Below are 11,204 nucleotides of genomic sequence, written 5' to 3'. Positions count from 1 at the left end.
CTTCTGTCAAGCAAATATGTCTATCCGTTAGTCAAAATTCACTAAATTTGTTGATATTAATAAAAAATTAAATAAAAACCTATATTTACCCTTAATTGACTTATTACTAATTTTATTGTATGTCAAATAATTTTTTTTGTGGCTAAACTATCCTTATAAAGGTGAAAATATACCTCCTCAAATGCATTAATGTACGAAGATATATAAGAATAATTTGGTTATAAAAAGATTTTTTTGATCTATAATTATCAGTAATAAGTCAATTAAGAATAAATATGAATTTTTATTTTTTTTGTTAATATAAAATTTTCTCAACTCTTCCCCTCACGAGGAAGTGCCAAACCATTTGACCCTTGACCCGTTCCAATATAAAGGCTTAGTCAATCAAATAATAGAGAGTAAATGGGCCAGTTTGAAAATAAATGAATTGCTAGTTGTAGAATATTATTCTTGTCAGACTTAAACCTAAACTCAAATAAAATAGCAAGGGTTCGGGCAATTTTCTTCCCTTTCATCAAACTAAATTAATCTAAGGTTAAGTAAAAGACAATACTGGTTTGATTTCGATTTTATCCCGTTTATGTATCATAGACCAAAAGGCTAATTATCATCAAATTCGGTGAATTTTTTACTAATGGAGGGGCTTATTTTGTTGAAAGGAAGCAAACATCAGGAGTACTAAATATATCAAACTAAAGGGGATTTACGTGTAACTACACCAAACCTTAAGAAAAAGTATTATAATTATCCTTATAAATAATTGAGAACCGACATTTTTACCGTAACTCATAATAAAAATCGATTTTGAGCAACTGTAAATATACGATAATTTTTTGAAGCACGTAAATCTTATGTCTTACAGCTATTTTTATTTTCATAGTTTTCTGCATACGCCCACAATATGAGTAAAACAAATTCCTAAGGACTTACGATGGACGTGCAATTGAATGAAAATAATTAAATAAAAGGAGTTGGAACACGCTTTTGTTTTTTCTCTTTTTTGGTAGTTCATAGATGCCATTGATTCATTATCTTTCTTTCTTTTTTTTTTTTTTTTCCGAAAGGAAAATTCAGAAATGTTGGATGCTACAAATATTTTGATGATGTCGACCAAATGTACAATCAGTATTTCGGACAGTAGGTATGAACGTTGTCCGACTCAAGACCCACACCATAATTAAAAGTCATGATAAAAATAAAAAATTATAATAAATATTTTAACTACCGTCATAAATACCAAGGTTAATAATCGTTGCACGGCCATGATCAATGATTATTTGCTACGGCTAATTTATTTTTAATCATGACAATAGTCATGGTTAGATGTTGCATTTTTTGTAGTAAATCCTACGCAATTAGTCATAGTAGTATGTGTATCTTGTTTCTTTGTTCCACCTAAAAGTCGTCGATTGATTTAGAAATATTGTTGTATTGCGTACCGAATATTATAATAGTATATTGCTTGCTTCAAAGACATCGTTATGTTTTCAAAAAATAAAAAATAGAAAACGTACCTTAGTCCCTATAAGAATTATTCTTTTATATTTTTGTATAAATTACATTTACATTCATCAACATTAGATTTAATTACACAAATATTATATAATTTTTGCAAAATTACAAATGCATACCTTATTTTATCGTGAAATTTTACACAAGTGCCTCTAAAGTACACTACATTAACACCGCCTCGGATGGTATAAATGTAATTTTACAAAAGATATTAGAGTGTTTGTGTAATTAAATCTGACCTCATCGGGTGTCAATGTAATTTACCCATTCAATATTTTTGTAGTATTTTATATTTAAAACTGGTCATAATTATAAATATTCTAAATATCCTTTGAAATTAATGATCATCTAACAAATATATTTTCATAATAGTTTATTATTGAAAAAATTTGTTAGATGATCGTATAATTCCAAAGAAATATTTATTTATTTTTAAATAATAACGAAATATTTATAATTATGATAAAGTTTATACAAACCTCTTGAAATTTAACCTTAAAAATTATGAAATGCATTACCCACTTCGACGAATAAATATTAATGGCGATAACAAAGTACCTTTTTATATTCTCGAATTTTGTCCTAATTTTTGTCAGAAGAATATAAATGTCCTGACATGTCTATGGTCGAAATTATAAGATGTCCCGTCCCTGGAAAAAGAATTACTATTAATTATAATATTAATATTTATGGCTAAAAAATATGATAAATAATTAGTATTAATAATAATTAAATAAAATTAATGCGAAGAATTAATTTTTTCATTATTAAAAACTTATGAAAAAAAGGGAGAAGATGTTGAGCAAGTAAAAGAATGAAGTTTTTATGAGTGTAGATTAGGTGAGACCTAAACAATTCAAATTGATCTCCAATAAACTGTCAATTAATAAACCTGCAAGCTATTGCACGTACCAATAATAATGAGAAGATCTTCATCGTAACCATTCAATGTTGAGGTCGTTGAGACGTAACCATAGATCATATTGATTTTCTTTTTTTTATATATATATTTGCTTGTAATTTTTAAAACAAAGCAATTTATATCGTTAAATGCAGAGGGTGATCCGAATCGAAATCTACGCGACCTCTTTGGTCGGGTTAGCTGTTCCTCCAAGTGGTTCGAGATCGCTACATCTGCCAAACTAGTGATTCGACCATGAGAAAAGAAGCAGATCGTTAGGCTTGCCAGGGTGACCCCCATCTAAGACACTTTGATGCTTAAGTCAGTGTTTGGTTTTGAGGTCGTAAAAGTAGGTCGCTTGGTGAGCTGGAGAGCTAAAGCGACCAGAAAGTAAAAAGTGGGAAAGTGAACGTACCATTAATGCACTGACTATGGAGTATTTATAGAGAGAAGCTGGGGGTCAGGTCGGTCCACTGTGTGTCTTCCACGCGTCTCAGATCGCAACCCGATCCGGTCAAAAGTGCGTGGATCCTACCAATAAACTTGTAATTTTGTGTCCTTTTAGGGGCAAAGTTGTCTTTTCTTAATAAATTAGGGTTTTACCCACATCAGGAGGTAAATTGCTATTTTTTTCATTCCCTTCAATTTTTGCTCCTTTAAATTCTATTTTGAAATTTGAGAAAATATATCTCATTATAAATTATTCTAAATTTATTTGAAGAATGTGGGGGACAAGATATATTTATATTTTATTTACAAGCTATTTTCATCGTAAAATAAGATAATATTTCTTGGTTCTTTTTCATAATTAAATAAGATATTATTTGGATTTAATTGCAACCCCAGGAAATAAATAAATATTAATGGTGGAAACAACGTATGTAGTCCACTATAAAATCATACTATGATATTCTTAAACTTTTCTCTAATTTTGGTAAGAGAAAGCATATTTTTGAACTTAAATACAGTTAATTGTGTCGAGAATTTAAACTTACCCTCTCCATCTACCTATGAAATATGTGATAATTATTACAGCTCACATTTTTAGGTTTGTTTTCCTCTAACAAATAAGTTCATCGTTTAGTCAAAAAATTAATTGCATTTGATAGTACTAACAAAAAAGAACTGAATGCAGATTGATATTTTCCCTCGATTAACTTATTACTGATTTATTGCAGGTCAAATATTTTTTTTCGCCTAAATTACCCTTCTAAAGGTGAACATATACCTCCTCACATACATTAATGAATGAAAACGCATGAGGGGAAATATTAATTATCATTCAATTACTTTTTTCGCCGAGGTTCACCCTTCTCACAAGTGGGGATGAACTCCAATAAAAAAAAAAAAAAAACTTTGAAAATGAAAAAAATACAGAATTATAATCCCAATGTTTGTTTTTTTGTTTTATAAATTTTTATATATAATATATATATTTATATATATAATATAAAAGAGATATGATTTGACAATAAACAATGATTTTTGTCTTCTAAAAATACGATATTTATATATAAAAATATATATAAGAGATATTGATTTGACAATAAACGGTGATTTTTGTCTCTCAAATCCCAGTATTAAACCTACACCACTTATTTTAAAATATTTTAAATTATCTTAAAGCACAAATCCAAACATACCATTTATCTTAACACACACTTACTATCTCTATTTTCTCTCCTCATTTCCAAAACACTCAAAACACAAATTCAAAGGCTTTGTTTGGTTTTGTGTTTTCGCATTTCCCGAGACAAGATAAAACACACTCAATATTTATTTTTGTGTTTTTACACCTTATCTGCTTGTTTTTCTGTTTTTCAACTTTCTATATATAATATATATATACATTTATATATATACATAATATAAAACAGACATGATTTGACAATAAATATTAATTTTTGTCTCCCAAAAGTACAACATTAAACATAAAATATTTATATATAAAAATATATGATTTGACAATGACTAGTAATTTTTGTCTCCCAAATCTCGACATCAAACCTACACCACTTATTTTAAAATATTTTAAATTTTTCCAAAGCACAAATCCAAACATATCATCTATTTTCAGCACACACTCACTTATCTCTATTTTTCTCTCTCTATTTCCAAAACACAAAACAAAACAATTAAAACACAAATCTAAACATAATAAAACATTTTTACAATCTAAATTAGACGACCAAAAATACAAAAATATATTAGAAGATCCTTCACCCTAATAATTCATTAAGGGTGTGTTTGGAGACAAGCTATAAGTTAAAACACAAATTAAAGTCGGTGTAAAGACTTTATATATATATATATATATATATATATATATATGGTCGACATTATTTTTGTTTGTTTGATTATGATTTTGATTGGCATCTTTAATTGGGATTGGCCCATCTCACTCCTCTTTGTCAAAATTTTCGATGAAATTAGATGCAAAATTTAATGTGCATTATCTCTTCTAATCTTTTAAGTTGAAAAACAAAAACCCTTCAATATTTAGGTGATTTGATACACATCATCTGCTTACTTTTCTTTATTTTTTTTAAATGCTAATTACATATATATGACTACATTCAATATCTCATTAAATTGAGTATTACACTGATTCAATCAATACATAAAAAATAATAAATTACAATAACTCACATAAAATGAGACTAGTACCCACACGTCACGTGGGACTCAAACTTGTTCACGGGACCTAAGCTCTAGGCTAAAATAATATATCAACTTTTTTAAATTTTATATTAATTGATAAAATATTATTTCTTTCTTTCTTTCGTTTTATTAATGTAATGTATTGATTTATATATTTTGTTCTTATTTATAATATATTTTAAAATATAAAAAATTATTTATTATATGCACGTAGCTAAGAACGACGTATCACAATGGGCAATTCTTATAAGTTTACAGGTATAATTGATAGCAATATCACAAACCGTCAATTATAAATGAGAAGTGACTTTATTTTATTATAAAATTTAAATAATAACGTAATATATATACATGTGTTTATATGTTAATTGCAATATAAGATGTAATAGAAATTTATGTATAAAAATCAAATTCCATATGTGTAAAAATCTTTGAAATATCTTATAAAATTCTATAATTTTTTTTCTAAAAAACTTGAAAAGTTTAAAAAATAAAATATTAAGAATTTATGAATTATTTATTTTGAGAAAGTAATTAAAGAGTTTTCTTTAGAATTTGATAAGCTCTTTTAATTATTTTTCCTCGTATTGTTATTAAGTTATATGATCATATTTTTTTAAAAAAAAATTTAAATTTAATATTTCAAAAAATTCAAAAATATCTTACCTCATTATTGATTATCGAAATAATAATATGTCCGCCAGGACTCATGATCCGTACTTTGAAAAAAAAAAAAAAAACCCTCCGCAATTATGGCTACACTAATAATTTATTCAGTTACATTAAAAAAATAATCATATATTGACTTTTAATAAAATATTTAAAAAATGATTAACGATCTAATTTTACAAATCACAATTGGAAATTAAAAAAGAATATGCACTCCACATGGCGATTAATTTAAAGAAATGATAGTGATAAAGTACATAGAGAACTAAAGTCGTGGCTCAGAAACACGTATACATACAACTTTTCCTTAATGTATGGAAATGAAGGTTAATTAAATGAGCTTTGACGACTTCTTTTTTCAAACTTGAGATGATTATATATAATATGATTATTAAAAAGACTTGTCACTTCCTATCATATAACTATATACATATATTAATATGTATATTAATTAATATTATTAAATATATATATAGTATATATACATAGAGATACACACTGTGGATGTGCTGATGGTTTGAGATGTGCAGCAGAGAATTCTTAGTGTAAAATTACCTACTGCTATTAGCACTTGTGCGCTTTATCGCTTATGGCGGATTCCTTGACCTGTCGAGAAAATCAATTAGATTAAACAAGATGTATTGTACTATTATACTTCTTTTACTTAATGAAATTTATCTTTTACCGAAAAAAAAAACTATATACATATATTATTTTTTGGTACTAAAAAAATTATTTTTATATTGATAAATATTATAATTGTCTTATATAATCAATATCCAGAATTTTTAAAATAATTATTTGTCTTATATAATCAATATCCAGAATTTTTAAAATAATTTTAAAATTAGAATAACTCGAGACATTTAATCTTATGTCCTATGCTTTACGAAAATCGACTTTTTAAAAAAAATAAAGGAGTTCTTAATGTATATTTAAGTTTTTAACAAATTATTTTAATTTTAATCATACTAGTTACAGAATTATAATTACGAACATGTTATGGATCCGTAATAATATAATTTTATTGAAATATTTCAAGAACTTATTTTTTTTAAATAACATGTTGGAACTTTATCCTATATTTTAAATAAATTTATATAGTCAAACATCTTTTTATTTTTAAGTCGCTCTCCATCACTTATTTCTTTGTTATATGTATTAATTAATTTAAAAATATTAATATATTAAATTCGTATTTCAACAAACAGTATATATATATATATATATATAAGAAAAAAAAGCAACCCAATAAACCGTCCATTAAGTAATAATGCATGTAACGTCGCTAGCCATTTAGCCATACATGCCAATGCTCCACTACACTGCAACGAGGGCCTCCACCAGGGGCATTCTTGGTATTTCATATGCTGACTCTGGGGGCTCCCCGTGTGTATATATATACACACGATGATATGTACATTATCCCACCCCGCTTTTCTGCAAGAGAAACATAAACGTCTCCTCATTTCTCCTCCCAGTCTGCGGCCTCATCACTCTCCTTCTCACTTCTTTCTCGCAGCCCACTTTCTCTCTCACATAGAACACACACTGACACAGTGGTTTATCCCTGAGCCAAAAACCCGGTAATTGTTTGCATAGTAGCGTTTAACCTTCTCGGGTATCATCAGTTGTGTCTTATATACAGCTAGCGGCCTCTCTTGCTTTCTTTTGTCCACACGCACAAGAATATATATATCTACGTGTAGAGTTTAGAGGTTTGTGAGCTGTGTGAATCTTTTGTTTGTGTGGGGTTTGTTTCTCTGATGTGGGTTTTGCTTTGCTTCTCGTGCGAAGATCTCGGATAATTTTTTCTTGAGATTTCTTTTAAGTGTGTTTTTGTGATTCTTGGAGGCCCTTTATGTTGTTGTGTGATGGTCTTTTCTGGAAGTCTGATTTGTTCGACTTTTCTTGAAAACTTTTTGGGTTTGTGTGTGTGTGATTTTCTTGTTTATGTGAAAGAGGAAAGACGGCTGAATTTCTTTCATGCATTAGTACTGATCATGGCTTGGAAGTTGCAGTGCATTGAATCTAAATGTTTCTTGATTCAGAAGTATGCTGGCAGTCTTAATCTGCCATATTTCTTCGTTCCAAGCAATCATCTTTGGCACTCAGTACTGTGTAATATATAAATTAATGGGAGGAAACATCAATGCACGACAAGAATATAAAGAAAACATCTATTGATTTTGATCTTGCTTTTACGTTTGTTAACACTTGGGATATCATTCTTCATACTTGTGTTTCTGCTTTTCTTGCTCAATGTTTAGTTGACCTGCGTCGAAAGGGAACACCTTTCGTGTGTGGGGATAATTCAGCATTTAGTTTCAGTCCCAGCTACAGTGTAAAAAGTTGCTTGTTTTTCAACAATCTTTGACCTTAATTGCATTTCTTGAGTCTTCTGGTCATCTCATCTCTACTTTTATGCTCTTTCAAGACTGTAATTTCCTCAATTGAACTGCAGATATGTTGGAGAAAATGGGAGACAAGCTTGATGCTGAGGCAATCATCCAAGAATTCGAGTCATTGTCGATGGATGCAGGGAGAGTTCAGAGGGAGACTCTGAAGAAGATCTTGGAAGACAATGGTGAAACAGAGTATTTGCTGAAATGGGGTCTCAATGGAAGAACTGATCCTGATAGTTTCAGCGATTGTGTTCCCATTGTCACTCACATGGACCTGGAACCTTACATTCAGCGAATTGCTGACGGTGAAAAATCATCCATTCTCACTGGAAAACCGATATCTACTATTTCATTGAGGTAGTGTTTCATCACTTTGATCAAATTCGGATCCTATTCTAATACCTACTTGTTCCTGTTTTTTTCCCGTTTGTGAGGAGTTCTAGTTGTAGACTAGGCAGATAGTGATAGTTTTGGAATTAACTGTGCACTTGATATTTGCAAGCGTCCAATATTCATGCATTTGGATGTTCTTACAGTTCTGGTACCACTCAAGGAAAGCCAAAATATGTACCGTTCAACGACGAATTGATTGGATGCACCATGAAAATGTACAAAACTTCCTTTTCCTTCAGAAACAGGTATTGATTCTAGGACTCAATTAATGCTTCTTTTGTTTTATGTTTTATCCTCAACCTCAAATTGTTGCTCCGGAAATTGTCTGTCAGTACAATAAAAAATGAGTGTTTCTTTCATTTTCTTGATCCATTCCTTTCCCTTCCCTTTGTCTTTCTTGCAAAGCATGGCCCAGATTGTCACCTTTACAGTATTTTCGTACAAAAAATGTTTAAAACAATGTTGGATAGTGGTCCTAGGCCAGGCTAGTTGTCTGAAAAAAGTTTACCTCTCTGCAGAGAATATCCAATTGGGAATGGCAAGGCATTGCAATTCATTTATGCTAGCAAGCAATTCATAACAAAAGGGGGTCTAAATGCTGCCACTGCGACTACTAACGTGTACCGGAACGAAGAGTTCAAGAAAACGATGACGGCAATCCAAATGCCATGTTGCAGCCCCGACGAAGTGATTTTTGGTGATAATTTTCACCACTCATTATATTGTCATCTCTTGTGTGGCCTGATTTTCCGGGACGAAGTGGAAGTCGTGTCGTCCACATTCGCGCACAGCATTGTGCTTGCTTTCCAAACTTTTGAACAGGTTTGGAAAGAACTTGTTGCTGATATCCGAGATGGGTCTCTAAGCAGCCGAATCACATCGAAATCTATTCAATCAGCTATGGCGAAGCTGCTCAAGCCAGACCCTGAATTGGCCGACACAATTTACAACAAGTGCTTGGGACTGAGCAACTGGTATGGATTGATCCCAGAGCTTTTCCCAAATGCCAAGTACGTGCACGGGATTATGACAGGGTCGATGGAACCTTACCTTAAGAAACTGAGACACTATGCTGGGGAGCTACCTTTGCTTAGTGCAGATTATGGAGCTTCTGAAGGATGGATTGGAGTAAATATCAACCCAAAACTACCACCAGAGTTGGCCTCATTTGCTGTGCGTCCTGATAATGCTTATTTCGAATTTATCCCTTTGGAAAATAATCTAAATTCGCTAGAAGTGACGGTAGAGCCCCGGCCTGTTGGGCTAACTGAAGTCCAGGTGGGCAAAGAATATGAGGTCATTATCACCAACTTTGCAGGTGAAATTCTTATGTTCTTTTATGACATCCATTCTTTCAAGAATCGATCAATCTGTCCCGTTTTTGTGGTATATACATATATTGATGTATTAAATGTTTGTTCTCCGCCACACGTGCAGGTTTGTACCGTTATAGGTTGGGAGACGTAGTTAAGGTCCGAGGCTTCCACAAATCCACTCCGGAGCTCCAATTCATTTGCAGGAAAAATCTTCTTCTCAACATAAACATCGACAAGAACACTGAGAAGGATTTACAATTAGCTGTAGCAACAGCGGCCAATCTGCTAGCTGAGGAAAAGCTGGAAATTGTCGACTTCACAAGCTTAGCGGATTTATCAACAGAACCAGGCCACTATGTCATCTTCTGGGAGATAAGTGGAAATGCAGATGATGAGCTTCTGCAGAAATGCTGCAACTGTTTGGACGGTGCATTCCTGGATGCAGGATACGTGAGCTCCCGAAAGGTCAACGCCATCGGGGCCCTGGAACTCCGAATCTTGATGAGGGGAACATTCCACAAGATCATGGAAAACTTTGTACAATTAGGAGCTGCTGCTAACCAGTTCAAAACTCCACGGTGCGTGGGGCCAACGAACAATAAAGTGCTCGAAATACTGTCCGATAATGTTGTCAAGAGCTACTTTAGCACCGCATTTGGTTGAGTGTGCTGGTTTATTAGTGCAATATGGTTTGTTGTCTTAGGCTTGAGAAAAATCATATACTACAAATAAAAACCTTCATTTGTTTAAGGACTTGATATATTTAATTGCTTCTGCTGCTGCCCTCTTCATTTCTGACAACCATGATCCAAAAATCTAGCATCCATTACTTGAGTTGCCCTGTCAACTTGTCCTAATTGCTTCACTAGGTTGTCCTTTTATAGGCCAACACCAACCCATGATAACGCCAACTATTGCAGACGATCGATGGAGACAAATCTGACTTTTGTGTGCTGAAAAATTAGTGGAAGCATGGTGGATCGATATTTGAATAGAAGCCATGGAATGTGCTCAGTGCTATTTTTGGCTAGCTGGAGTCATTCTTGCTGTGGATGCAACTGTTGGTTCGAGTCAACATCTACTTTTCTTGTACACAGGAAAACTAACTTCAACCTTAGATCAATGTAGGAAGTTCAGAACTATATATATACACAAACAGAAACGAAGATTTATGAATTACTGTCTGTTTACAGACTTGTAATTCTCCAATGACATGTCGGCCGCGGCATGTTACAGACAAGAAAGATAAGGTTTAAGCTTCCATATCCAAGAATCTGGATATAGAAACATTTAATATCAGGAAAAAAACAAATGTCTAAGTTAAAAATTAATGGTTGTTTCATATGC

The 11,204-nt window shown here is 31.6% G+C and overlaps 1 protein-coding gene across 2 annotated transcripts; it reads left to right on the top strand.

The window, feature by feature from the left end:
• LOC105173100 (jasmonic acid-amido synthetase JAR1) lies at nt 7,180–10,607 on the top strand. 2 transcript variants are annotated; one of them, XM_011094750.2, is made up of 5 exons: nt 7,180–7,329; nt 8,208–8,505; nt 8,685–8,786; nt 9,060–9,859; nt 9,979–10,607. In XM_011094750.2, the coding sequence occupies exons 2-5, from the start codon at nt 8,210–8,212 to the stop codon at nt 10,518–10,520; spliced, it is 1,740 nt and encodes a 579-aa protein (XP_011093052.1). In that variant the 5' UTR covers nt 7,180–7,329; nt 8,208–8,209; the 3' UTR covers nt 10,521–10,607. The 2 variants fall into 2 exon arrangements, with proteins under 2 accessions (XP_011093052.1, XP_011093051.1); XM_011094749.2 differs by having other exon boundaries at nt 7,180–7,461.

Source organism: Sesamum indicum, linkage group LG11, assembly GCF_000512975.1.
Source record: "Sesamum indicum cultivar Zhongzhi No. 13 linkage group LG11, S_indicum_v1.0, whole genome shotgun sequence".
Lineage (NCBI taxonomy): Eukaryota > Viridiplantae > Streptophyta > Magnoliopsida > Lamiales > Pedaliaceae > Sesamum > Sesamum indicum.
This window is presented reverse-complemented; position numbering and strand designations above follow the sequence as displayed.

Coding starts and splice junctions, on each gene's coding strand:
- LOC105173100 (XM_011094750.2), top strand. CDS start 8,210: ATGTTGGAGAAAATGGGAGACAAGCTTGATGCTGAGGCAATCATCCAA. Junction 8,787..9,059: donor TCCTTTTCCTTCAGAAACAG/GTATTGATTCTA, acceptor ACCTCTCTGCAG/AGAATATCCAATTGGGAATG. Junction 9,860..9,978: donor CATTATCACCAACTTTGCAG/GTGAAATTCTTA, acceptor CCACACGTGCAG/GTTTGTACCGTTATAGGTTG.